The sequence below is a fragment of the Saxophila tyrrhenica genome (genome assembly GCF_035928015.1).
Source record: "Saxophila tyrrhenica strain CCFEE 5935 chromosome Unknown scaffold_19, whole genome shotgun sequence".
NCBI lineage: Eukaryota > Fungi > Ascomycota > Dothideomycetes > Mycosphaerellales > Extremaceae > Saxophila > Saxophila tyrrhenica.
The window spans coordinates 180207-205736 of record NW_027041751.1 but is presented as its reverse complement, the minus strand read 5'-3'; the positions used below and the strand labels follow the sequence as shown (position 1 = coordinate 205736).

The 25530-nt window shown below is 55.0% G+C and overlaps 14 protein-coding genes across 14 annotated transcripts; 8 read left to right on the top strand and 6 right to left on the bottom strand.

Annotated features, from left to right (window-relative positions):
- Window positions 1–241: 241 nt before the first annotated feature.
- Window positions 242–1056, bottom strand: RPS5 (ribosomal protein S5; the record flags this gene model as incomplete). Its single annotated transcript, XM_064806987.1, has 4 exons — window positions 242–559; window positions 623–806; window positions 871–952; window positions 999–1056. The coding sequence occupies 4 exons, from the start codon at window positions 1054–1056 to the stop codon at window positions 242–244; spliced, it is 642 nt and encodes a 213-aa protein (XP_064654803.1).
- Window positions 1057–1839: 783 nt separating this feature from the next.
- Window positions 1840–3038, top strand: LTR77_009760 (uncharacterized protein; the record flags this gene model as incomplete). The annotated part of the gene is made up of 2 exons (XM_064806986.1): window positions 1840–2136; window positions 2196–3038. The coding sequence occupies 2 exons, from the start codon at window positions 1840–1842 to the stop codon at window positions 3036–3038; spliced, it is 1140 nt and encodes a 379-aa protein (XP_064654802.1).
- Window positions 3039–3706: 668 nt separating this feature from the next.
- On the top strand, window positions 3707–4933 carry LTR77_009759 (uncharacterized protein; the record flags this gene model as incomplete). The annotated part of the gene is made up of 1 exon (XM_064806985.1): window positions 3707–4933. The coding sequence occupies one exon, from the start codon at window positions 3707–3709 to the stop codon at window positions 4931–4933; it is 1227 nt and encodes a 408-aa protein (XP_064654801.1).
- An 815-nt stretch (window positions 4934–5748) lies between these two features.
- LTR77_009758 (uncharacterized protein) lies at window positions 5749–7425 on the bottom strand (the record flags this gene model as incomplete). The annotated part of the gene is made up of 1 exon (XM_064806984.1): window positions 5749–7425. The coding sequence occupies one exon, from the start codon at window positions 7423–7425 to the stop codon at window positions 5749–5751; it is 1677 nt and encodes a 558-aa protein (XP_064654800.1).
- A 314-nt stretch (window positions 7426–7739) lies between these two features.
- On the top strand, window positions 7740–10160 carry PUS7 (multisubstrate pseudouridine synthase 7; the record flags this gene model as incomplete). The annotated part of the gene is made up of 1 exon (XM_064806983.1): window positions 7740–10160. The coding sequence occupies one exon, from the start codon at window positions 7740–7742 to the stop codon at window positions 10158–10160; it is 2421 nt and encodes an 806-aa protein (XP_064654799.1).
- A 324-nt stretch (window positions 10161–10484) lies between these two features.
- LTR77_009756 (uncharacterized protein) lies at window positions 10485–11064 on the top strand (the record flags this gene model as incomplete). Its single annotated transcript, XM_064806982.1, has 3 exons — window positions 10485–10700; window positions 10767–10929; window positions 10991–11064. The coding sequence occupies 3 exons, from the start codon at window positions 10485–10487 to the stop codon at window positions 11062–11064; spliced, it is 453 nt and encodes a 150-aa protein (XP_064654798.1).
- Window positions 11065–11461: 397 nt separating this feature from the next.
- LTR77_009755 (uncharacterized protein) lies at window positions 11462–12277 on the top strand (the record flags this gene model as incomplete). Its single annotated transcript, XM_064806981.1, has 1 exon — window positions 11462–12277. One exon carries the CDS (start codon window positions 11462–11464, stop codon window positions 12275–12277), a length of 816 nt encoding a protein of 271 aa, XP_064654797.1.
- A 1327-nt stretch (window positions 12278–13604) lies between these two features.
- Window positions 13605–14492, top strand: LTR77_009754 (uncharacterized protein; the record flags this gene model as incomplete). The annotated part of the gene is made up of 3 exons (XM_064806980.1): window positions 13605–13793; window positions 13853–14070; window positions 14129–14492. The coding sequence occupies 3 exons, from the start codon at window positions 13605–13607 to the stop codon at window positions 14490–14492; spliced, it is 771 nt and encodes a 256-aa protein (XP_064654796.1).
- Window positions 14493–15372: 880 nt separating this feature from the next.
- Window positions 15373–16539, bottom strand: LTR77_009753 (uncharacterized protein; the record flags this gene model as incomplete). Its single annotated transcript, XM_064806979.1, has 1 exon — window positions 15373–16539. The coding sequence occupies one exon, from the start codon at window positions 16537–16539 to the stop codon at window positions 15373–15375; it is 1167 nt and encodes a 388-aa protein (XP_064654795.1).
- A 986-nt stretch (window positions 16540–17525) lies between these two features.
- On the bottom strand, window positions 17526–19376 carry LTR77_009752 (uncharacterized protein; the record flags this gene model as incomplete). The annotated part of the gene is made up of 2 exons (XM_064806978.1): window positions 17526–18012; window positions 18265–19376. 2 exons carry the CDS (start codon window positions 19374–19376, stop codon window positions 17526–17528), a joined length of 1599 nt encoding a protein of 532 aa, XP_064654794.1.
- Window positions 19377–19847: 471 nt separating this feature from the next.
- LTR77_009751 (uncharacterized protein) lies at window positions 19848–21950 on the bottom strand (the record flags this gene model as incomplete). Its single annotated transcript, XM_064806977.1, has 2 exons — window positions 19848–21350; window positions 21405–21950. The coding sequence occupies 2 exons, from the start codon at window positions 21948–21950 to the stop codon at window positions 19848–19850; spliced, it is 2049 nt and encodes a 682-aa protein (XP_064654793.1).
- Window positions 21951–22842: 892 nt separating this feature from the next.
- LTR77_009750 (uncharacterized protein) lies at window positions 22843–23280 on the top strand (the record flags this gene model as incomplete). The annotated part of the gene is made up of 1 exon (XM_064806976.1): window positions 22843–23280. One exon carries the CDS (start codon window positions 22843–22845, stop codon window positions 23278–23280), a length of 438 nt encoding a protein of 145 aa, XP_064654792.1.
- Window positions 23281–24305: 1025 nt separating this feature from the next.
- LTR77_009749 (uncharacterized protein) lies at window positions 24306–24627 on the top strand (the record flags this gene model as incomplete). Its single annotated transcript, XM_064806975.1, has 2 exons — window positions 24306–24496; window positions 24555–24627. The coding sequence occupies 2 exons, from the start codon at window positions 24306–24308 to the stop codon at window positions 24625–24627; spliced, it is 264 nt and encodes an 87-aa protein (XP_064654791.1).
- Window positions 24628–24917: 290 nt separating this feature from the next.
- On the bottom strand, window positions 24918–25356 carry LTR77_009748 (uncharacterized protein; the record flags this gene model as incomplete). The annotated part of the gene is made up of 2 exons (XM_064806974.1): window positions 24918–25298; window positions 25348–25356. 2 exons carry the CDS (start codon window positions 25354–25356, stop codon window positions 24918–24920), a joined length of 390 nt encoding a protein of 129 aa, XP_064654790.1.
- Window positions 25357–25530: the final 174 nt, after the last annotated feature.

Genomic DNA, 25530 nt, shown 5'->3' with positions numbered 1-25530 from the left:
CCTGCACATCACATAGGAACATGTATGGAAAGATGCTTTGAATGTTTCTTGTCTCATTGTCGAAGATGCCACTCATGCGTAGCCCTAGTTACAGGCTAGAAAAGCACGCAGTGGTGCACGCAGAAGGCCAGCTAGCCAGCTGCTCGTCACTGACCCAGACCAGGCCACAGCCATAGCAGTTTGACCGCTCCTGCCATAACCACTTGCCACCTCCATACGCTCGAAGTAGAACAAACTCCGTCTATCTGTTCGACTTGGCCACGCGCTCCAGCTCGTCCTTCTTCTTGATGGCGTAGCTGTTGCTGCTGCCCTTGGCGGCGTTGATGAGCTCTTCCGCCAGACACTCGGCGATGCTCTTGATGTTGCGGAAGGCGGCCTCGCGGGCGCCAATGGTGAGGAGGGCGATGGCCTGGTTGACGCGGCGGAGGGGGGAGACGTCGACGGCTTGGCGGCGCACGGTGCCGGCGCTGCCGATACGGGTGGAGTCTTCGCGGGGCCCGCAGTTGACGATGGCATCGACGGCGATTTGGATGGGGTTTTGGTCGGTCATGATGTGGATCTACAAAATATCATTTGTCAATATTGCCTTTGTGTGTATTCATTCGGGGTGGTGGGGACGCACGATTTCGAATGCGTGGGCCACGATGCGCACAGCCATGAGCTTCTTGCCGTTGTTGCGGCCGTTCATCATGAGCGAGTTGGTGAGTCGCTCGATGATGGGGCACTGGGCCTTGCGGAAGCGCTTGACGGCATATCGGCCTGCGGAGTGGGGGATGTATACGGGCTGGCGGATTTGGATGTAGTCGCTGTATATCACGCATATCAGCTCGCCGTCCTCGCCGTCTTCTTCCATGCAATCGCGCAACGTACGTCAGGGAGATGTCCCTTATCTCCACGTCCTCATAACTCCATTTGTTGAACAGCTTGGTGCTTCCGATCTCACTGGTAACATCTTCAAGTCGTTAGTATGAGGATGTTGTAGCAGACGAGGCTCTTACCCTTGGGCAGGACGGGGTAGCCCTGAGGCGCTTCGACTTCGACCTCGCCGTCGGACATCTTCGCTGCTACCGGGGAAGATGGTGAGGTAGTGGTGCTGGGGTGTTGTTGTCGTGGTGGTATTTGCGCCGGTGTCGAAGGTATCAAGTGCGGTTGTGGTGGATTTGGAAGTTCGGTGGGCTTGGCACTAACGGCACCAGCCGCAGTCACATGATGACGCCGCGGACGCAAATGAATACACCTCAAGTCGAGAACATCTACTTCATCACCAGAATCATGTTCTTGTTATCTTTGTTTCTCGTCACCATTTCTTCTAGATAGGTCTGGCCTAGAGGACTGAGCACGCTACGAATGCTCAGTAGTGCAACTTGTTCCAGCTTCCGCAATGATGCCCATGCCTTTGACGCACTATGAACTACACTCCCGTCCCTCAACAAGTCGTCAGAGTAAATCCACCCGTCGTCCAGAAGTATGTAGACGACGTAATGCTTCATGCTGGGGTCGAACACGTTGACAGCTTTCAACCGGTAGATGAAAAAGTTTTCGGGACGGTAGCGATCCAATGACTCCTGCTCAGAAGGCAGAATAACGCTGTCCGCACATGGCGAGAGGTCAAGAAACCCCGGGAGGCCGACTTGATGTGGATACTGGCTAGTCACTCGTCCAAAGGAGACCATCTTAGTGTTGGACACAGTGTGATGCGTCTTTGCAGCGTACGCGGCGGTAGGTGATTGCGAGAAAGGATGAGTCCTCTGACGCACGGCTTGCTGCATCCTCGTCTCTTACATCTCCAACCTCACGAATTTTCATCACTCCAGACTTACAGTGCTTCTGTCCATCACCATGGGGGATGCAGCACTCAAGATACTGGACGAAATCCTCGCCAAGATCCCGCCTCCACAGCAGAAGCAGGACCAGGAGCCAGAAGACGAGCCATACGACGAGCCAGAACCCGAAGAGTTCGTGAACAAGTATACGCTTGATTACATGGAAGCCCAAGAGCTCTTTCAATCCGACTCCTTCGAAGAATGCATAGAAGCCGCGAAATACAACCTCACCGACCGTACCTTGCCACGGTACTTCAAGATGCGGAACCGGATGCTGATTATCGCTGCCAGCGAAGACTGGGATGAGGCAGAGGTACCGTATGATCGCATGTTATCCTCGCAGTGCGCGCAACTAACCCAACTTCTTTCTAGAAATTCTTGCTCGAGACAGAAGCGATTTACGAAGAGGCGGCACGGCTGACCTCGGAGTCTGAAGAAGAGGCGAGTTCTGCGTTGCGGCGGATCCGTGAGGCGCTCGACAAGCTCAGTGGCGGCATGGATCAGGATCGCAAGGAGGCGGAAGAAGAAGAAGCTGAGGGCAAGGAAGCGGAGAAGGCGGCTGTTGCTGAGAAGGGAACTAGGGGCGCGGATACGGGGAATCAGTCTGGTCAGGAAACGCCCGGTCACATCCTTGCAAAATCAGCCGGCATGCCGAACGCGACAGTCAAATCCGTCGATGAGTACGACTGGCCCCGCCCGAGACGATTCCGCTGCGACCCGGAGGGCTGCAAGTACACCTTTGATACAGAAGATGATGCCGTCGTCCATCAACTTGAGCACTCCCGGGTCAAGTGCGAGCAATGCACTGCTGGATTTCCCAACATCCAGAAGCGCGATGCCCACAACACTGCTCAACATGGCACCGTTGATTCAGAGGAAGCGGTACAGACTCGGGATAATGGCCCCACGGGCTCGACTGTTGAGCAGCAGCTGCAGGAAGTGCGAGCGACTATGCAGGAGGCCAGAGCTGCGCACGAAAAGCGCGAGCGTGAGGCCGCCGCTGCCCATGTGAAGAGGGAGAAAGCAGCTGCAGAGAGGGAGCATGCAGCGGCAGAGAGAGAGGAGGCAGCGGCAAAGAGGGAGCAGGCAGCGGCTGATAGGGAGCAGGCGGTGGCAAAGAGGGAGCTGGAGCAGAACAATGCTCAAATTGCTCTCTACCGAGAGCTGATCAAATTGGTGGAAGCGCGGAACGAAGAGGTTAGGCAGCGGTTGTGAAGCAGTTGAGGCATGGGAGTGGAATGGCTCGAATGGGTAGACGGGCATCATGTCCGCCACGACATCATGATTTTTACGGCCGACAGGATCTTTACAGCATCACCACTCTTCACGGCCGATCAGCATTTGTACAACATCAGCATTCACGGCCGCTCGACATTGTAACAGCAGAAGCATATCAGCATCTTCCCAACTTCTGCGTCCTCACGGCTGTGCAACACCTCCGCCTAGCCCTCATCGACCACCATAGAGGACGCTGAAAGAAGTCGCACTACTTGGTGTTGGGGCGTGAGGCGTCTATGGTCTCTGCGCGCGCAAGGGCCTTCGGTCGAGATGCTTCATCTTCGCGCGAGAACAATCACACCCATCAGTTAGCAACACACATAGAACAGAATGACTTTTGATACACTCGTTTGATACACCGGCTGCAGCTATCTCATTCCCTTGGTTGCATCCGCCTCTCCGCCTTGAGAAGTTACCTCGTCCACCCGCGCTGGAAGTAGGGACACTCAGGACGTCCCTTTCCACTACATTAGCATTGCGTAGCATGGGACCGTGATGACTAAGGCTCGTGGACCCTGAACAGCAGATCACGAGCTACAAATGAGACGACTTGGATTGCTGGTGTGACGAACCACAAGTACCACACACAAGGCTTGGAAGACGCCATGTCACACCTCTCCGCCGTGCCCAACGACCCCTATCAATGGCGCGAGTCCGTCCTGTCCACCCGCTCGCTGTCCTACCTTAGTGTCGCCGCCGCCCATCCCCGCAGTCGCAGCACCAGCAGCACCACCTACCAGCAGAACCACCCCTCGATGCGCCGCGACAACACCGACATGACCGACGAGTCCGAATACAGCCTGGAGATGACACACTCGAGGGACATGGACCTCAACGATATTCCCGAGCTGCCAGAGAGTGTGGCCCGGTCGCCGCTGTTCTTACTGCCACGCGAGATACGAGATAGAGTGTATGCTTTCTGCTTGACTGCTGAAGACGACCGACCGGTGGAGTGGCCTTCATTGTTCAAAGCCTGCCATCTCCAACCACAACTGCTACGGACATGCAAGATCATCCACGATGAAGCGGCACCGCTCCTCTACACTCTCAACAACCTTACCTTCCACCATCCGTCCGACGCCAACATGTTCGTGCGAGCTATGGCCTCGACTATATATGCACAGCAAATACAGCACCTGAGCCTTCATATCCGAGCCCAGGACACCAGACTATGGATGCCTTACCTCACCTCCCGCGACAGCAAACGCAGCCTTGAAGCCGACTTCCCCTGTCTCCGCAACCTCCACATCCGCTTCCGCAGCAACAAATGGCAGCACTCGCACACCCCGGAAGCGAACCTCAAAACCTGGGCCGAAGACAGCCGCCTAGACGAAGTCATCGACAGCGTGCGCAACGTCTACCTCCCGGCGGGTAAAGAAACCTCCCGCAACGAGCGTGGCTCGCGACCCCACCGCTCAGCTGGTCCATTACGGGACGAAAGAGCTTTCGAAGAACGAACAAACCATCGCACCCCAACCATCCGCTTGACGTGCGTCCACCGCATCCACCCCACCCACTTCACCGCCCTCACCAACCCACCCGCCACCACCGCAGCACCAACGAACCCTCCCGATCTCTCCCTCGCCTCCAACCCCACAGGCGTCATCCAGCAGACCCCACCCACGCTCAACACCTCCGAGCCTCCTTCTCCTGTTTTGCCGAACGCGCCTTTTACACGCTACACCCCCATCGACCTCCGCACGAACCCGATAAAACGCCTGCACGACCGTGATCTCGGCAGCACAGCCGTGGCGCAGACCGTCTTTACCGAGCGTAAGGGAGTTTTGATATGCTTAGAAATCAACTGCTTAGATCCAAAGCGGGAGGTATGACTCCATGGCCCTCTTGCTGAGGGGAGGAACGAGGGGATGGTAGAGGTCTTCGAGCCGTGCGGGATGTGTGGACGGGTGTTCGCGTGGGCCGTGAGAGGGGCGGTGGGGTTGGAGAGGAGGGAGTGTGAGTGTGGGAAGTTGTTTGGACGGGGAGGGTTGATTTGTTGTTAGATTGGGATGTGCTGGGATGCTGTTAAGATGAGTTTGGAGGGATTTGTTTGGCGTTTTGTGGGCTGGGAGGTCGATATAGATACCCGGGCATTTGTTTTGGACTTTGAAGACGAAGGCGATATATTCGCGGTTGATTTTCGCTCTTTGCACGTTCGCTGTTTCGACCTTCGCTCGGCTTGTCTCGCGCAACATCGCGCACCTGCCCAAAAGGCCTTTTCAACACGCCCAAGGCCCCGAAGCACCTGTCCACTCCGCCTTCTGCTCACGCACGAAAGCATATCCCACCCACCACCAAGCCCATCCACCATCCACATCCCACACAACCGCTCTCCCAGCCAACTCCAGATCGACACGGCCCGTAGCCGATCCGCTTCCCCCAGCATGCAGGCTCCGAGCGCGGGAAGACGCGGGCTAGCGCTGCGCTGTCCTCGGCGAATCACAAACCATCCACGGACTCCGGTAGGCGAGCCTGCGCGCTTGCACGCAGGCGAGAGAACTATCTGCGGACACCCGTTAGTGTTGGGCGTAGGGCTGGCGAATCGTTTCGTCTCTCGCATTTCGACCATCCAGGACCAGAATACGTCGATTCATAACTTCAACCCTCATAAACCAGCACGCTGCGGAGTGAAGTGAGAGACTGGAGCTCAAAAAATCTCCGAATCATCCTCCCAATCCACCACCCCCCGTTCCACCTGCTGCGGCTTGGTAGTATTCGTGCGTTTCTCGCGAAACGTATCATCCACCCCCGTACTCGTATCCTCCTCCGTCTCGACTTCGAAATCGATACGTTCGGTGTACGATTGATCGGTCTTAGGCGGCAGGGGTTTGCGGCCGGACAGGACGTCGAAGAGGGAGTCTTCGCTTGCGCCTGAGATGAAAGAGGCTTCGGCTTCTGCTGCGGCTTTTGCTGGATTTGAGGATGAGGATGAGGCGGGCTCGCGATGTGGTGGTGGGGTGGGAGGGTCTTCGAGCTGCCCTGAGGGGTGGAGGATGCGGAAGATGGATTTGGTTGTTGCGAGGACTGCTGGGTTTGAGTCGAAGGGACTGTGGAGGTAGGATAGTGTTGCGGTGGGTGAGATTGAGGCCGGGATGATCGTTGGCGGGTTCGAGGAGATTGGGGAGAAGAAGTGGGCGATGCCTTCGCCGCAGTCGAGGAGGAGTTCATCCGGTCGCGTGGGGTGCCAGTGGAGTTTTCGGACGTTGCTGTGTTGGACGAGGACGGCGTGCGCGTTGAGGGTTGCCATGTTCCAGATCCAGACGGTGTTGAGCATGCGCTCATCTCGTGTGGCAAGCCAGCTGCCGTCGCAGCTGAAGGTTGCTTCTGCTATGCCTAGCTCTGCTGGCTCGGTGGTGGTTTTGGTACGTGAGAGAGGCGGAGAAAAAGGTTGCGGAACGACTGCGTAGGATCGCTCACCGGATGCTGGAACAGTTTCTTCCCAGATTGGTGCTTGCAGCTCAGATGATGTGTTCGCCCGTTGGTCAATGGTAGTCGTGTGCTCGATCACCGCCCTAGGCGCGAACGTCCTCGTGTTCAGCAGCACAATGCTCCCATCAAAGCGCGTCAAGGCCACCAGCTGCGAGTTTTGAGCCCAAACTATCGCCTTGATGCCCAATCCGAGCGTCTCGCTTTCTTTCGCCGCCGGATAAGAGCGATATAGATTTCCGTCTGGCGTCAAGAAATGGACGCCCCGGCTCGCAGTACCCACATCCAACACACCAATCCATCTTCCGTTCGGTGACCAGGCAATCGACTGAGCATCCACAGTGGGTAGCTTGACAGCACCGACCAGCTTTTGCGTCGCTGGTAGATACAAGTTCAAGACATCCTCAGCTCCAATTCTGGAGAGCAGCGCAAGAGTTCCAGTCCTCCCCTCTCGTCCCGGCCGCAACTGCCATCTCGCGCCAGCGCACGATCCCTTCACATCTGCCAAATCTACTCCCTTTCCAGTCGTCAAATCCCATAGCTTGGCCTTCCCAAACTCCCATACAACGAGGAGCAACTCACTGCCCACGAACTCAGCATTCGCGAATCGCCCAAAGCCGCCACTGCCATTGTCGAGCCGAATGCGGTGGTCGGCGTCATCCAGGTCAATCACCTCGATCAACTTCGCGCTCGCGACAACGATGCGATTGCTTTCCGAGTTCCATTGCAGGCCAGTGATATCTTTGGCTGAGATGCGGAGAGACACGTCCGTACAGCGATCCGGCGCGTGGGTGGTGTGGATACGGAGTTTGTTGGTACCTGGTGGAATGGACGCGAGGTAATGGCCTGACGGAGATGGTGTTGTATGTGCGCCCTGACAGGTTGTAGAGAGCGCCATTCGTAGTGAGATGATTGAGTGAGGTCGTTGTCGTTCAACAACACGGCGATCAACAAGAGGAAGGCGCGGGGCAACGTTCAAGGTGGGAGCGAAAGCTTCATGACTCATGCATAACTTTTTCTGACTCGAAGAAGCTCAAGTTCGATCTTCATCGACCTCACAACGACACGTCAACGAGGGCTCAACTGCACTCGGCTGGATGAGCCTCTCGCACTTGAAGGCTCAGCGTGCGATCCTGCGCGTCAAAAGCAACGTGTGAGGCCTGGCCGATACTCATCGATCGGCAAGAACAGCCTCTACCTGGGCACGCGAAGATGACGACCTCAGCACTCCGCGATCAAGAGAAGGCGGTCGGTATCACTGCATTCGTCTCGCCAGACGCACCAGGCTTCGGCTGCACGATCAAGCATCGCTACACCGACTTTCTGGTCAACGAGGTTTTACCGGATGGCACTGTGCTTCACCTCACCAGCGATGCAGTGAAGAGGGTGAAGAAGCAGGCGCAGGAAGAGGTTCCACAGGATGGCGGCATGCAGGAGGTTAAGAGTGAGGTCAAGAGCGAGGTCACTGATGGAATGAACGGTGTCACCGCTGAGGGCTCTACTAAGAGGAAGCAGCCCGAAGGTGATGATGCTGTTGCGGATCCACCTTCGAGCCCAAGCAAGAGGCAGAGAGTCGATGGTGGTAAAAACACCGCCCCGCAGTCGAATGGAGATGCTGAAGCTGCCCAGAAGCCTGAAGCGGACCCAAATGCAGACCGCAAAGCTCAAATCATCTCCAACGTCACCGACCAGGACAAGAGCAGACTTCATGACATTTTCGGCGAGAAGACGACTGACCGCATCCTCCATCTCTACGCCAGCATCATCATGCATCCCGATCGCAAGCCTCGAGACCAGCCAGTCATCCATTCAGAAGTGATCACAGAGAAGGCCAAGCGGACTGAAGCACACGTCGCTGTACGACAGGTCTTCGCCTCAAAGATATCCACCGAGACGATCCAAGATTCGCCCGGTGTCATCGTCGTCAGAGCTATGCCGACCAAAGGACCAACCGGTGCCCGTGCACCAGCTGGACAATGGGGTAATGGCGCGATCTCCAAAGGCAAGCTCGGGTGGGAGGAGCTCGGCGGCGAGTACCTTCACTTCACGCTTTACAAGGAGAACAAGGACACGATGGAGGTGTTGTGGTTTCTCGCGTCACAGTTGAAGATACCGGTCAAGAACTTCCAGTTCGCCGGCACTAAGGACAGGCGTGGAGTGACCGTGCAGCGCGTTGCTCTATATCGCGTGCATGCCGACAAGATCAAGGGGCTGAACAGGTTTTCGAGAGGCTGGTGGTTGGGCGGCTTCGAGTACCAGAAGCATGGCCTTGATCTGGGAGAGCTTGGTGGCAATGAGTTCTTACTGACGCTAAGAGACATCCAAGTGGAGGGCGTGGGCATTCTCACACCCGACCAGAAGGTGGAGCGAGTGAAAGAGATCGTCCAGCAAGCGACCAAGTCTTTCCGGGAGCATGGCTACCTCAACTACTACGGACTACAGCGCTTCGGCACTTACACAACTGGCACTCATGCGACCGGCCTGAAGATGCTGAAGGGCGACCTCGAAGGCGCTATCAACTTGATCCTCACCTATGACGACAAGCTCCTACCCGAGAACGTGGACACTTCTGCTGAAGGTCGCACTCCGCATGATGACATCAACCGAGCAGATGCTATTCGGATTTACCGCGAGAGGGGTGGAATCACTGAGGCTGTCAGGAAGATGCCGAGACGCTTCCAAGCCGAGAGTGCGATCATCCAGCATCTAGGCAAGAGAGACCGCAGGTTGAACGAACAACCGCAGAAGAACGACTGGCAGGGTGCACTGATGCAGATCCAAAGGAATCTGAGACTGATGTATGTGCATGCCTACCAGAGTTTCGTCTGGAACACTGTCGTCGGCAAGAGGTGGGAGCTGTACGATGGCAAGGTTGTGGAAGGAGACTTGGTGATTGTGGGCGCCAAGGACGACAGCAAGCCCGTCAAGGAGGAAGTCGACGATCAGGGAGAGCCCGTCTTCCATCCTGCCGCAGATGACAGTGCGCCAACGGCAGAAGATCCGTTCACTCGCGCACGTCACTTATCAAAGGAGGAGGCTGAGAGTGGCAAATACGACATCTTCGACATCGTGCTTCCGCTGCCGGGCTTCGATGTGCTGTACCCTGCCAATGAGGTCGGCAAGTTCTACGGGGAGTTTATGGCTTCTGAAGAGGGCGGTGGACTTGATCCGCACAACATGCGTCGGTCGTGGAAGGACATCTCGCTGTCGGGCGGGTATCGCAAGGTGTTGGCACGTGCAGGTGAGGGCCTGGACTTCGAGATCAAGACTTATGTGACGGATGCGGAGCAGATGGTGGAGACGGATCTGGAGAAGTTGAAGAAGCAGAAGCATGCAAACAGGGGTCCTGCTGCGGGTGGAAGCAATGGTGTCAAGGCGGAAGACCAGACGGATGAGGTGAAAGCTGAAGAGCCTGCGAATGATGTGAAGTCTGACGAGCCCACGGATGATGTCAAAGAAGGAGAGCAAACGAATGGCAATGCTGCTACGGATGCTGCTATCGACGCCGTCGAGCGGAAGATTGCAGTCGTGTTGAAGATGCAGCTGGGCAGCAGTCAGTATGCGACGATGGCTTTGCGGGAGTTGACCAAGGGTGGAGCACTCAACTACAAGCCGGACTACTCTAGCAGATAGTTCCTGCCTGCAGATGCGTGCTGCCGTGGCTGTCGCCGGCTTGCCTGCTTGCCTGCTTGCTTGCTGCAGACGCATTTGCTTGCCGCAGACGGATGTTGTTGCTGTCTCATCTGCTGGCTGAAATGCAGTTGCTTCACAGTTCTTTCACCGCCTTCCATCTTGATGCCCCGCTGACCTCATCCCACTTTTCTGCCACTTTGCAAACGAACGTCTCGCTTCTTTACTTTAACCATTGAAACCTTCTACCACAACCTTCTCCACCAACTCAAACCGATCCAAACCACAAACCCTTTCAACCAACATCAACCCAATCAACATACCAAAATGTCCATCCCAACCTCCACCTCGGTCGTCGAATCGGCCCTCATCCGCGCCCCGCTCGCCCACGTCTGGCACTTCATCAAGCTGCAAGACTTCGCCAAATTCTGGTCGGCGGTCGAGAAGTCGGAATTCGTCAAGGGCGCGAGCGAGGAGACGGATATTGTGAAGTGGACGTTTAAGGATGGACAGGCGGTGGAGATTAAGCAGGAGGAGCATAGCGTGAGTACCTTACACAAAGAGGGAGAGGAATGGTTGGGTGGTGGTATTGTGCTGATGAAATGACAGACGATCAACCACTACATCACGTACAGTGTCATCACGGCGAAGCCGGAGCTGAGCTATACGAGTGTGCTGAGCACGGTGAAGTGTTATCCCGTGACGAGTGGAGAGGCGGAGGGGAGCACGTTTGTGGAATGGACTGGGAACTTCAGCAGTGATGCTGATGCGGGTGAGTTTTTGGCTGACGTGCTTTGGAGCCGACGGAGCATATGCTGACGGTATTGTTGCAGGTGTGATCCAAGACGCCAAGTTCAAGCGTCGCGAGGCTCTGGCCGACCTAGCGAAGGCCGCTGCGAAGAAATAGGATGCTCGCAGATCAGAGCAACACGTCGTTGAGCACGAGCACGAGCACGAGCAGCATCAATGAGGCGTTGAGGTGAATGGAAGCAGCATCATGAGATCATGGTAGACGGAATGTAAGATACCCAAAAGCATAGTGAACAACCTCACATCACATGAAAAGACGGTATACCAGCAGCATATGACCCGTCCTGAACCAGTATATCCAGCCCCAAAGCAGTATGTCACCAGCACATGACCTCTCAACATCAATTACGGTGGGTCATACAGTCGTCAGCATTCCCAAAGTCACATGGCATACCCCATTGGAGCCTTCCGTGGCTCGGTAAAGATATCACATCCATTGATCCATCGCACTTGCTTGCAACATTAGCAAGACTATACGGAGCAGCGCATTCAACATGGCTAGCAACACAGTCCGCCGCTCCAGCCGCCTCAACCCTTACGATTCCAATGGCCGCGAATACCTCGCAGGCCAGCTCGGGTGCTCGAGGCACGACCTGGAAGCCTGGATCACATCACCAACAGTCCAGCCTCACCTCAGGCTATGGTACCAGACTTGTGTCTCTGGTGCGCGCCGCTTCAACGACGCCATCGGTTGGATCAACAGTGGCGAGAATGGCTATTACTACAATCCCGACGGTCTCGATGACGATCTGTTGTTGATGTGCCTCTGCGAAGGCTCCAATATCACCTCATCAAATGAGCCTGGTAGTGCGCTAGGTCTTGACACCGCATCCTACGCCAACACAACCGCCAAAACCGACGACTGGAACACACAAGAACTCTGGGCGCGCACGGCGTGGAGGATCGTACAAGCGAACAATGGGCAGGGGCAGATGTTTGCTGAGTTGATTGAGAAGCATCCAGTGGCTCGCTACGCTTTTGTCATTGACTTGCTTTGCTTGGCGTTCCACTCGATCGCGTTTCGGGGGAGGGCGAGCGCTTACGAGGGGTTGATCAACGGTGTCGGTGTGCCAGACAGCAGCTCTCCGTCGTCGAAGACGAAGGGGCAGGCGGAAGTGGGAGTGGAGGAGATATCCAGGTCTGGAGAAGGGAAAGAGGGGAGTGATGCCGCCTCCGCTACCAGCCAATCCAGTGAGGACGCAGACATGGAAACCGACGACCACAGTTCCGATGGCGACTTTTCCGACGGCACCGACGCTACGACTGTCATGGCTCCGTCGCCGGAGAGGAGCACCAAGAACCAGGGATGAGCTTGAGGTCGAGAGCAGTGTGGACTATGGACTGTGGATGCTGTATGATGGAACTGGGTCTCTCGGTTCGAACTTCGACGCCACGGGTGCTGCAGGTTCGTCGTTAGGAGGTCGACCAAGAGTCCTTCATCGCTGGGGGGAGAGACCAAGAACTCTGGGGAGCGTATAACCGGCCCGGCCTCTCCGGGAATATCATGGATATGCAGCGCAGCCGGATAAGTAGTGGTCTCCAGAATGTGATGATCAAGTTCTTCGCATCACGAGCGTTCCAGACTGCTCCTATGGTTCCTACTCTGGGTGGTGCTGGGGCTCTTCTCGGCTCCCTCCGTGCGGATCACATTCGGATCACATCCGTGACAGCGCTGTCGATCCCTGGTGTCGATCGGAGCATTACCAGGTTAGGTTCGCGTGTGTGAAGATAAGGTTTTGCCCAAACTTCGGAGACAGGTGACAGGTCGAGTATGCTTGTACATGTATTTATCCAACCGATGCTATGAGTTTGCCTAGTGCTGATGGTATTTGCGCTTCTGAGACACTACTCTGACAACCCTCTTGTGGTTCGTAGGGGGTGAAAAACTAAGCGGACTAAGCACTCGATATGGGCTTGCTGGCAACACAGCATCCCCGATTCAAGTCATTGCATCCATCACGCCATATGATGGTTGTTTTGTGTTGTCAGATTTGACTTCCTTGGCTCAAACTGCTCGGTTAGGACAGAGTTTCCTAGTAACCTGGGCAGTTGTGGACTCTAACGTCCCAGACCTCGAAAATGGAACATACCGCGGTATGTCTTCCACTGGAGATGCTCTCCCAATAGCTGATGACTTGTATGCATCGATGACCAAATCACAGACGACGACCATTGTGCGCAAGTCACCGATCTGTCACAGCGAGACAAGCCGACAGATTCAATATACTCCTGCAGAAGGATATCGTGTTCGTAATAGTTCCGTGCTCCCGTATGCTTAGGTTTGACAAGACGGGTCCTTGAAAGTGCTCATATGTCTTGGCTGCTCGATTCAGAGAGGTGTGCAGACGTTTCCGACCTTAGCACCGCCTTGGCTACGTACCGTCACATGCGAGTGTCTGAATCCGGGTGCTTATGGCCGGCACTGTCCACGCAGAGCCAACTCTGTGTTCCACATACCGAGGATGTAGAGATGGCAGAGTAGGTAGATTGCTCCTGATGAGACATATAATAAGTCCAGTCGAACCCCATCCATTACTCCATCAGCAAGCTCGTTCGTAAGATCTGTTGCCAGGCATATCAACATCGATCTGACTCTCCCTTCATTTCCACAAACCACTCTCATTACCAGGACCAACCATGAAGACCTTCGCTGCCTTCAGCCTGTTGGCTGCCATCGGAAACGCCCTGCCCGTTGAAGACGCGGCCGTTGAAGAGCTCGTGGCACGTCAAGTCGGCGGGTCGTCGACTCAGACCGAACTCGAGAACGGCGCCTGCAGGGCCATCACCTTCATCTTCGCCCGGGCATCGACCGAGCGCGGCAACTTTGTACGTGTCTTTTAACCCACGATGCAGTCCTCTATCCTTAGTGCTGACGCGTAGCAAAGGGTAGCAGTGTTGGACCACCTACCTGCAGCGGCCTGAAGGACACCTACGGCAGCGACATGGTTGCGTGCCAGGGCGTCGGAGGGCCTTACTCCGCCGACCTGGCCTCCAACGGCCTGCCTCGCGGAACGTCGACCGCGGCTATCAACGAGGGTATTCGCTTGTTCGAGCTCGCGGCGAGCAAGTGCCCTAACTCCATTGTCGTCGCTGGTGGCTACTCGTACGTCTTCACGTCATATTTTCAGTTGGGTGTCAACAGATACTGACCTCACTTCCAGCCAAGGCACCGCCCTCATCAGCGCCGCCATCTCCGACCTCGACCAGTCCACCCAGAACCGCATCGCCGGCGCCGTCCTCTACGGCAACACCCGCAACGCGCAGAACGGTGGCAAGATTCCCAACTACCCGCCGGAGAACGTCTTGACAATCTGCGCGCCCACCGACGGCGTGTGTGATGGCAGTCTGCAGGTTACCGCTGGACACTTCTCGTACGCCGATGATGTGCCAGACGCTGTAGACTTCTTGGAGGGTCGTATTGAGGCTTTCGACGGCGAGGGTGGTGAGGTTGGCGGTGATGTGCCGGCGGATGAGACGAGCGAGCTCTGCCGCAAGTACCCTCTGCTGCGCCAGTGTCGTGACTGAGCCTGTCCATGCTGAGCATTGGACGGAGGTTGGAGGGCGTTATGAAGCTGATGGCTTCTTGTTCTCGTTGGAAATCTTGAAGTGACTTCTTGTCTCGCTCATTGGTTTCGTAGTTGTGGAAAGCAGGCCACATGGGATATATAGTGGGAAATCTCTGTACTTACAGGCTGACAGTCTTACCTCATCCTGAATGGCCACTTTCGTTGTACAGGCTTCGTTCCCTCCCTTTCGTGGGCGCCGTGCTGCGATGTTGTCGGTCGCGACACCACACGGAAGATCCCAATAGTATCACATTGCAAAGTCTCTCTCTCGATGTCGTTGCCCCTGTCTGACGGCAACAACCAGTACTTGCTGAGACGACACAAGATGTGGCAATTTGGAACTTCCCGAGAGACTCTGATACTGCCCAGTCCACCTGATGCAGGGGAGAGCACTGCAACATTCACTTCGCCGGAGAGCTTCACGGACGGGGCGCTCCAGACGCAAGGCGGATCGAATGAGAGAAAGGAGAGAAGATGTATTGCTATCGTGCTTGCAAGATACCTTCAGGGATAAAGGGAGCGTTGACCGCTCCGCGGCCATGGCTGAAGATGCACACACAGCCGATCCACGACGACAGCTTCGTGTTCACCACGCAGGGCATGGAAGACGGCATCGAGGGACGCCAAAGGGTGTAGCGAACGGCCTATGGTGCCTATAAGACCGGCACAGGGATTGTCCAGCCTGGATGCGACCAGGATGGCCGTCACCGGAAATCATTCGACAATACGTCTGCAACGCAGATACGTTGATTAAGCATACTACTCGAAGCAAAGTGTCCTTAAAAATCAGGTCGCACGCAGACACAAAGGGAGACTCTCGCAGTATCTACTACTATCTGCTAGACAACATCGATTTTCTCCAGCAGAGCCACCTTCTCAAGCCCAGGCACGACCAACACAGAAGATTTCGCCCGAACGACATCCTCAATACTCAGCAGATGCTGCTCGCTCTCTACACAGTACGCAAACCCGTCCGGCAACTTACGCAAGCACAAAAACTCCCGAATATCCTTCTCCATGGTGTGTCCCTCCTCACTCAGCAGGTGGCCCACGAACGGCATGCGCAAGGTGGTGAGCCGCTTCGACGTTCGCGGTCCTTCGAAAAGCTCCCTCACTGGACCCAAGAACTCTGAGTTCGATCTCACGGCAGTGAGATAGTTGTCAACTGAATCGATTTGTGCATACGATGGGAAGATCTGGTATCCTGGGATGGCCTCTGCCAGGATATCTTCGTACCCGGACTCTCCATAGCCAAAGGCACAGCCACCGTGTTCTTTGGGTGTATGAAGGAGAAGGTGCAAACTAACAAGACCTGATGCGAGGCGGTACAAATCACCAATATCTGCGTCTTTACTCTTGTCATTGCAACGAACATAGTGCTTGACGAAGACCACAGTGGAGTCTACGGTACTCTGGATGTCGACGTACACCCCCTTCTCTTGCGTCCAATTCTGGAAGGCTTCGATGAACGGCTTACCACCATAATGCCAACGACGGCGAAGTCGAGCGTAGTGCCGCGCCGACATGGCATTCACGATTACGGTCTGATGCTTCTGAATTACGGCAGCGATGTACTCACTTCTGTTGTAGAAGTACCAGAACTCCTCGGTCGACATCTCTTTGAAGGCTTCAATGCTCAAGCCGGGCGGAAGCGACGGCTCATCTGGCACTATCTCTTGCAGAGCAATGCCGTACGATGATGCTGCAGAACCAGGCCTTAGATCGGGTGCGGCAGAAGGATCCGATTTTGGGTCCTGCTGTTCATCGATATCGACAGGGATACTTGGTGCTTCTGTCGACGTATCGAACGTGGTATTGGGGCCGCTTGGCCCCTGGGTGTCGTTTCCGACCGGGGCTGATGGGCCTGCAGAATCACCAGCTTGATTTTCCTCACGCTTCTGTTCGCTTACTATGGCTACAGGTTCCGCGGAAGACGCCGAGAACCTTCGTGTTGGTCTTGGTATGAAGCTCAGCCAACTCGCAGACCTTGACTTCTTTGCCGACATCTTGAACAATTTGATTGGTTGCACGAGTGTCGAGAGTTGGTCGGCGAGTGGGTTGATCAAGAAAGTGGAGTGTAAATCATCACGCAGTGCCTCAATACAGGAGGGTCTACGACTGTTTGCTCAATCTGTCATTCTGCTCGCAGCTTACAGCAAGGCCTCTCACGACCTGAAAGCGCCAAACAGACTCAACACTTGCTCGTGCATCGTGGAACATGATTTCAACTGACATGAAGTGCAGCCTTACCCCTCAAAACATGTTGACCATGGATCTGCTTCAATTACTGAGGAGTTGGAAGAGCGCGGAGTTCGTGTCGACTTGTTATACACTACATACTCTGTCCACGGACTACATGCTGGACCGATCGACACACGGTTGACCTCAGGCCAACAGACGCCCAGTCATTCAGCACCTCAAGATCACATCACATGTATCTTCTCAAGCAACTCTGCCCTTCGGAGCCCTTCGATCTGGACATTATTGGCTATAAGTACGGCATCACGCACCTCCCGCAGGGCCGTTGGACCTTTGGTGTAGTACGAAAATCTGTTCCCGGGTAGTCTCGGCAGGCCGAGCCCGTTCAAACCCAGATCTTGGTTGCCGGGAAATATCTTAGGCTCAAATAACCTAACGCTAGGTAGATTGAGCTCTGTGAGACGATAACTGTCAGAGGGGGGTTGACAGTTGCAGCCAGCTCGCCCAAGGTCCCGGAGTATGCAACAATCTTGCTGCAGTAGAGCTGAAGATCCTCAACGCGTGCATACGGTGGGAACGACCTCAGCTTCAGAATGACACTGCACAACCTCATGTCCTCGTCAGTGTTCCCTAATCCGAACTCGAGTGGTCTGTCTGCTTCCGCTGGAGTCCATTTCTGAAGGTTGAGAGCAGCGAGATGCTGTGCTAGTTTTAATAGGTCGTGGTTCTTTAAAACATGTTCTTCACCATTGCAGCGGCAGTACTCCTGGACAAACAGACGCACGGAACCCTGCTAAGCGTCGTGATCGAGAAAGAATCCCTTCCAACGCATCCATTTGCAAAAGCAATGGAAGAAGCTGCGGCCCCGGTAGTCGTAGGTGTCGCGGAGCCCATCGAGTTCTCTGTTCACTATTGTGTCGACAATCGTGGCCATGTTGGCAGTGGCAAACCCCTGGAATTGTTCGTCCTTGCTGATTAGCGAGCGAAGTGTCCCGGCAGGCAAGTTGGTCATGAGCATGACTTGCAGTGTTGGTGAAAGACTGATCACTTCTGGTTCCGGGTCGGTTGGGTCGTGCTGGTGCGTTGGGGGTTGACTGGCTACTTCAGCATGAGGGCTGCTTGGCCGCGATTCTGGCTCCTGACTGTGACTGCCGCCGCAATCGTCACCCAAGTCTGCAGAAACGCCGGAGTGATGGGAGTCTCGGCTTGACCCTCCAGCGGAGGCATGGTCCGATGCGGGCGGCGAGTGGCTGGAGCTGAGTGAGCTTTTATTCTGTGTTCTAGACATGGTTGCGTTTTGTACGTCAGCCTCAAGGGGGAGAGTAAGATGATGTCGAAACAGAAATGCTGGACGTGGAGTTGAGGCATGCTTGACATATCAATTAATGAGACTCGAACCTGACCGAGGAGCAAACGGATTTGGCAGGAGAGGTTTGATACAGACCTATGACTAGAACATCGCAAGTACTTACGCCCGAGCAAACAATGACCACCACCTCATATCGCACTCACATTTGACATATCATACTCACACGACGTAGATCATCTTGAGAAGCTCCACCCTTCGAAGGCCAGTCATCGGAACGCCAGTTGCAGCCAGAACCTCATTGCGCACCAGAATATAATCCCTTTCGTTTTTGGTGTAATAGGCAAACTTCTCGAACAGCGTTTGGCCGAGAACCGGAAGACCCAGGAAACTGAACATGTCGGAGGCCTTCAATATATTGTGCCAGACCATGTCGCTTGGAACAAACTGACGCAAGGCGTCGAGATTAAAACCTATCATCAATGCCGTGAGGAAACATTGGCCTCGTCTTTTGTTTCTGCGCCTGTCGTCGGCGACATGCTCAGCGGTGATGTCGCCGAGAATATCAGGGTCGCTCAGAACGGTATCGAAAACCTCCTCGGCAGAGACAATGTTCGTACCATCCGGGAAGTCCTGCAGTCCTGCAATGTCACTACGCAGTCGGGCCTCCTCTTCAGCTCGTGCTCCCTCAGAGAGGTTCCCTCGCAACTCCGGCGGAGCGTGCGTTGTGATATGCAGGGTAGCAAGCGTTGAAGCCAGCTTTCGAAGGGAAAGCTCACGCTCATCACGCAGTAGCCCAATGCATTGGCAGTAATGATCGACAAAGGACATGGCAGAGCGCCACGTGTGGAGACTGTCCGCATATAGCCCTTTCTCCCGACACCACATACGAAAGCACTCCATGAAGCCTTGTCCGCCATACTCGAACCGGTAATTGAGTCGAGTGAGTTCTCGCTTGGTCATCTCTTCGACGATTCTGTGCTTCAGGATGAAGTCGCGGTAACGGCGGTCTTGGCTCATGAGCTGGCGGATCTCCTTCGAAGACAAACGCTTGAAGACATCAATCATAAGCTCCGGTGGCAGTGTGTTGATGTTGCTGTTCAACACCGGCTGGATGGGATCGTACGGCGGCTGACTAGACTGAAGTGACTGGGCATCCTCTCGCTCTGCGGAGTTAGTCCTTGAAGGAGACCCAGACCTCGAGGCTGATCTGCCAGGAGGCTCGACATCGTTTCGCTCAGCAGAAGCGGTCCTGGAAGAACGTGCGGGCCTTGGAGCAGACCTGATAGGAAGCTGGAAGCTGTGGTTGGCGGACCAAGAAGGTCCTGAGTAAGGCATGGTATGAGCTCAGTTTGCTTGGTTCTGAAATTGTACAGTAGTAACGTGTTATGAAAGACTTAGCTTCTGTAGCGGGAATGGGCGTGCTATATAGCAGTTGGCAACCAATGCTTCATTGCCTGCGTCGAGCATACCCATTCAACGAATGCCGGTCTACGGTGAATATCGAGCACCAACAGCCCGAACTTGTACAGTCACTGAGCTTTACCCAGCTCTGCGCGGGACGTATTTCTTGTTGTTGAGGTCTTCATTGTGGCGCAGATCGAACGACAAGGAACGGAAACATGCAACAGTGGCTACACAGCTATAAGTACTCTTTCTTAGGGAACACTGACCTCACAAATCCAATGCAGCAACGGCAACATGCCGCTCCAAACCCCCCCCAAACGCCATGCAAACACATACCCGCTAAACCCGCTTGAACGACGCCAACAGCACCCAGACATCCCCGTCTACCCACACTTTCTCTTCCTACCGCCCTCTCACACTTCTTGACCGCTTCCCAGCACTCACGACCACAGGCGCTGCTTGACCCAAAGCCGGCGCCGAAATATCCCTCCTCTCCTTCACACCCTCCATCATCTGCTTCCTCGGCGTCGCATGACCCTCCGCAATACTCTTCGCACGACCACGACGGTACTGGATTGCAGCCAAAGCAGCCGCTCTGTCGAAGACCGGGACCTCGGAGCCATCCGGTAGGACCGCAGACTTTGGCGTGGGCGGGACGTTTTCGGTATCTTCAGGGTCGAAGACTGGCGGGAGATGCTTGGTGGCGACAGGCGTGAAGTGCATAGGAACGGTTGTGGTGGTTGTTACGGTGCGGATTGATGGTTGGTGGCGGGCAGGCGTGAGTTGGAGCCGCTCGTTGCGAGGTGGTGTTTGCGGCTCGGAAGGCTCTGGGTCCTCGAACGCGAAGTCGATGCATTCCGGGCGTGATTCGTAGTCAGCTATTTCGACGGATGACTTGAAAGCATCCACGTCTTCTGCCAGAAGCTGATCGTTCGGCGCCTGAGTCTGTCTGGGAGATTCGGCGGTCATCGTCATGCTGCGGTCGTCGCTCTCTTCTCTAGCTTCAGCGTCGACCGCAGCTGGGACGTTCTCGCGACGAAGCTCAGCGCTCTCCTCGGCACCATCAGGTGTCATCTCCAGCTCTATCTCCATGTCCTCTGAACCGAACTCAGGACTCTCCTGCGCCATTGTCTTGGTGGCTGGCTCCAGCGACATCTCCGCATCCGCTCCGTCTTCAACACAAGGTTCTTCTTGAATATTCAGAATGCCTTCCATACCAGCCCTGATCCTCTCAACACCAGCTGCCAGCTCCGCATCGAGCTCAAGCGTAAACTGATGGCCAAGTCGCGCAGCAGTCTTACAACCGCAACACTGGAACATGCACTCGGCGCGCATAAAGTCGATCAAGTCTTCTGCATGTGCTCTTCGCTTCCTTTCCATCAGAAGCTCCTCGCCCAAGCGCTTGCTCTCCACTGCCTTTTTGGACGGCGAATGCATGTTCTCCTTGTCCTCGTCTGCATCGTTGAGCACAATGTTCTTGAGTGGCGACAGTGGCTTGCGGGGCGAGCTGGCAAGGTCCAGGTCGATGTCCTGTGAGGCCGGCAGTGCGATCATGCCCTCTGCGGCGACCCTCGCGACCTCTTCCTCCTTCAAGCTTGTCTTGAGAGCTTCTCGTTCTTCCTCCACGACTCGTAGCTTCTGCTTCAGCTTCTCAACTTCCTCTTGCATCGGAATAAGCCTGTACTCCATCTCGAAGCGTGCTTGCTCCTTCTGCTGCAACTTCTGCTTTTCGAGATCTAGACCAGACTGTGCAACACGCAAAGTATTGCGTGTGGACTTCAGCTCTTCCTGAAGCTTGAGCACCGCCGACGAAGACTTAAAAGCTTCTTTGCGTGCTTTGCGCAGCTCTTTCTCGTAGATGCCGTGCTGTGAATCGTGGGCTTCCCTAGAGGCTCCAAACTCTTCCTACACTCTTGTTAGCACGCTACTCTACTCTGCCATTACTCATAGAAATCCTACCATCACGACTTCCAGTCTCTTAGCCACTTTCCGCTCCCGCTCCCTGCTCTCTTCACCCTCTTTCTTTATCCGCCTCACCTCCTCGCGCAGCCTCTTGACATCGCTCTCAGCTTCTTCCCGCGCAATCTGCGCTCGTCTCAACTCTGCCTCATGCCGATGTCTTCGCTCCACGTTCTCGGCGTCCTTATCGCGTACGTCCAGGTGCTCGAAGCGCTTAACAAGGCCCTGCACGTCGCTGTTGGTCCTAACATGCGACTTCAAGCCATGCATCTCGGGAAGGGAAGGTGACTGCGGGAGCGCGAAGCCCGCATTCTTGCCGGTGGGGGTTGAGGCCTCGACGACTTTGGCTCTTCGGACGGGAGATCCATTCGGCGTCGCGAAGTATTCTCGAGGCTCCATATCTGAGTACGCAGACTTGTGCGAGGTGCTTGTCGTGGAGGTAGAAATGGTAGGTGCTCTCGTGCCGTTGACGCGTTCTGCTGGCAATGTTTGTAGTGGTTGACCCTCCCTCGGCGGGAACTTATACGGGCTCGGCGGCGGATCCATCGTTAGGTTTCTGAACGTATAGCGCCTTTGTTATTGTGTCTGAGACATGTTTGGTTGTGCTGTTGTAGCAAGACTCGATCGAGATGAGGTTGAAAGATTGGTCGGTCTGTTTACCATAACGACGCCGCTAGACGCACGGGCCATCTACGCCTTCGCCCTCCAATCGACGGGACGCTCCATCTCCATATTCTCGGTGGGCATCGTCCACCACACTCTACGGAAACCACAAGTCTCATACCGATAAGCACGGCGTCCATGATGTCTTGAGATAAGTATCGTCGTTTCCACAATTCTAGACTCGTTCCAAAGCGTCTTGTGGTCCGCAGAAAGACATGTCCTACCTTCTCCAAACACCAACCCTTCATCTTGTACTTCGCAGAAACAAGGTTGTTTCTCATTCTCGTGAGCTGACGTAGGGCACTGCTATACCATACCGGTCACGCGAAGCCCTATACTCACTTTTAGATGGCTGCGCCTGTGGTCGTAAAAATGGCTTGGCTAGCACAGCATGGCGAATGCGAGCAGGGCTGAGCCAACAAAAGTTCTCGCTATTGGTGCACCCCTTTGACTGCAGTGCTGCGAGACCGAGAGGACTGACAATATCGACATCCACGGAGATTGAGAACATGTTTTGGGGCGGTATTACCAACGACCCCAAACTTAGCACTGTACGACGACGGTAGCGACGGTCGAGGCTCGTGTGTGCCACGCCAAATGCCTATAAGATGGAAGCCTACGACCGCCAGAGTGTGCCTCTCATCCAGCAACAACATTCAGCACTACATCCCATCCCCATCTCCACCAGTTTGACCTAGACCTCCAACAAAAACCGACTTTACGACAACAGCACCAACCATCAGTCTTCACGAACCTCCAACCTCAATCAGCAGCCATGGTCAACTTCCTCGCAGCCACCGCCTCCCTCCTCGCCTTCACGGCCACCACCACCGCGCTCACCAACTCTCGCCTCTTCGCACGTCAAAGCGATGTAAGCTGCCGCGACTCAGAAACAGACCCATTCATCGCCAACGGCTTCGTCCCGGACGCCGTGGATTGCATCAACGAGCTCGCGGCGAAGGGCGGCGACGACTGTACAGCCGGCCTTGCCACCTCATTCTGTCTTCGCGGCAACACACAGATTACGGGTATCTATACTGCGGCGGCGTCTGGTGAGGACTCTGCTGGTACGACAACGACGACTTGCCAAGATGTAGCACAAGCAGCTGGCCGTATTATGGACTTCTGCTCCCGCGGTGACGGAGCGGTCAAGGGTCAGACGCTCGCGTTTGCGAACACCCAGATGCTCGTGGACATCCGCTCGATTGAGTAGGCGCGAATTCGGTATGGGTGGGAAGCAGCTTGAGGGCACGGCGCTTACGGGCGTGGATGGTGGATACGGATGGGATGCATGGCACGTCGTGGGTCGCTTTGTACTGTTGAGAGGGTTAAGTAGAATATATTGTATACTAAAAGATCAATCCAAGCCAACGGGTTTCCTGTCATCACCGACCTCACGTAATAAAATGGGATTGACGGACATGAAGGCATGAACTTGGTTACTCCAAACGGCCTCCAGCAGCCTGTTAATGTCTTTTTCGTCGGGCCCAATATGGAAGGAGCGATCCAGGAGGACAAACACTAGCGCCTGTATCCATCCAGCCAATGAGAGCGCATATATATCTGCTGACTCGTTTCAGCGTCCTTCCACCATCTTCGGCAAGCCTCGGTCCTTCCAACAACTGCACTCCTTCTCTGCCGCTGCCTGCGATACTATCGTGCCGCGTGAGCCGCACAGCACCACCTCACATCCATCTCCACCTGATGGAAGCAAAGCGGAACAGAACTACCGCTACTCTCACCCCACGACCAAGACAACGGCCGAGCGGCGACGAGCCGGCGTCGCGTGCGATCACGCGATTCTCGGAAAGAAAGCCGCACATCGGTTTGACAGGCCGAGTGGTATGGTACTTGAAGTGAACGACGGCACGGCATACATTCACTGCAGTTTGCTATTACACCTTCGATACATTCTTTTCACCCATTAACGCTACCTACGACAAGAAACCACGAGAAGGCCTTGGACAGGACGATCTCGAAATACCTTTAAGCTTCTGTCAGACCCTAGTCAAAAGCCTCGTGGCAGACTTGACGATCGGTCTTCTCGGATTGGCAACGCTCAGGTAAGCGTGTTGTGGTTGGAAAGCAGTGTTTGTGTATTACCAACGTGAGAACATAGAATATATTGAACGCATGTGGGCTGACATAAATGTACAACAGCTATACAAGTATCAGATCTTAGATTCCCACGAGCCCCAGGACATTCGAACAATCCCCAGCACTCCACCACACTCCACAATGGCCTTCCCAACCGCCCCCATCGTCGCTCAGACCTCACGGCTCTACTCCCAACGCGCTGGTCCCTCGAAAGGCTCGGCTCTCGGCGTCGCATTCATCATGGGCTACTGCTGCGTGGCATTCAGTGCGCCGTTTGCTGGTGCGGCGGTGGTGAGTCAGAGGATCGTCGAGGACAAGCGGTATGCCAAACTGTGAGTTGTCCTCCACACTCGTGCGCAAAGATCCGTTTGCTAACAAGTTGATGTCCAGACGGCCACTCAGCTTCCGTGATTGTCTTCCTGGCTCGAACCTCGACGACTATGCTGGCGTGATCCGGAGATGAGGTCGCCTTACGACGCGGTGAGATGATTAGTACGATTGGCATGATACCCGGTTGGCGATGAGCATATCCTGCAGGTGGTGTAGATCTTGGAGTTGGGGTCGACCGGTGACTGGGAGCGGGCAAGGCGTTCCGTTGGCGTCAAATCCATAGATACAGGTCCTAGATTCTGTAGTCTCCAGGCAAGAAGTCATTCCCAATGTGCCATTACTCGAAGTTCGAGCGCCCGTACACTATTTCGTTGGTAGAGTGGAGTATTCCTTCAACTTTTATCTTCATCTTTCTTCCTTTCCCTAACTGAACCTATCCCCCTTCCGACTCCGATACGGCGCCTTGCTCTCAAACTTCCCTTCATCATGCTCCACCGCTGCCGGATCCCCCGCCTCTTTCCCACCCGCATGCTCTACCGGCGCCGGATCGCTCGTCTGCACCTTCTCCGCATTGGGTGCTGGAGCCTTCTTCTTCCCCGAAGTGGTGGCAGAACTCGCCCCAGAACCTAAGCGTGCATCTCTCGAAGCAGTCTCGGTAACTCGCATCCGTTCGCGTTGTTGGCGGCGTTTCTCCTCGGCCATGGCCCGCTCGGCGCGGTCGGAGTTGATGCTGCGTTTGGCGAAATAGTAGGCGCCGCCGCCGGCTAGGCAGAGGATGCCCCAGCCGTAGGCTACAGAGGCTCGCTATTGGATTGTTAGAAAGAAGTAGTAGTGTGTGAGGGGATATACTTACAGTGTTCATGGCTGCTATGGACTAATCAATGGTTTAGGGGGATTGAGGCTCGGAAGTCGTGCAATCGTCGCAAAGTTGAATCGTTGATCGACCTATTGAGGAATTGATGATCGCTTGGAACGCTTCAGAAGAAGTGATGTGATTGATGTTGAGTGTCTGTCGACAATTAGTTGGAAAGCATTG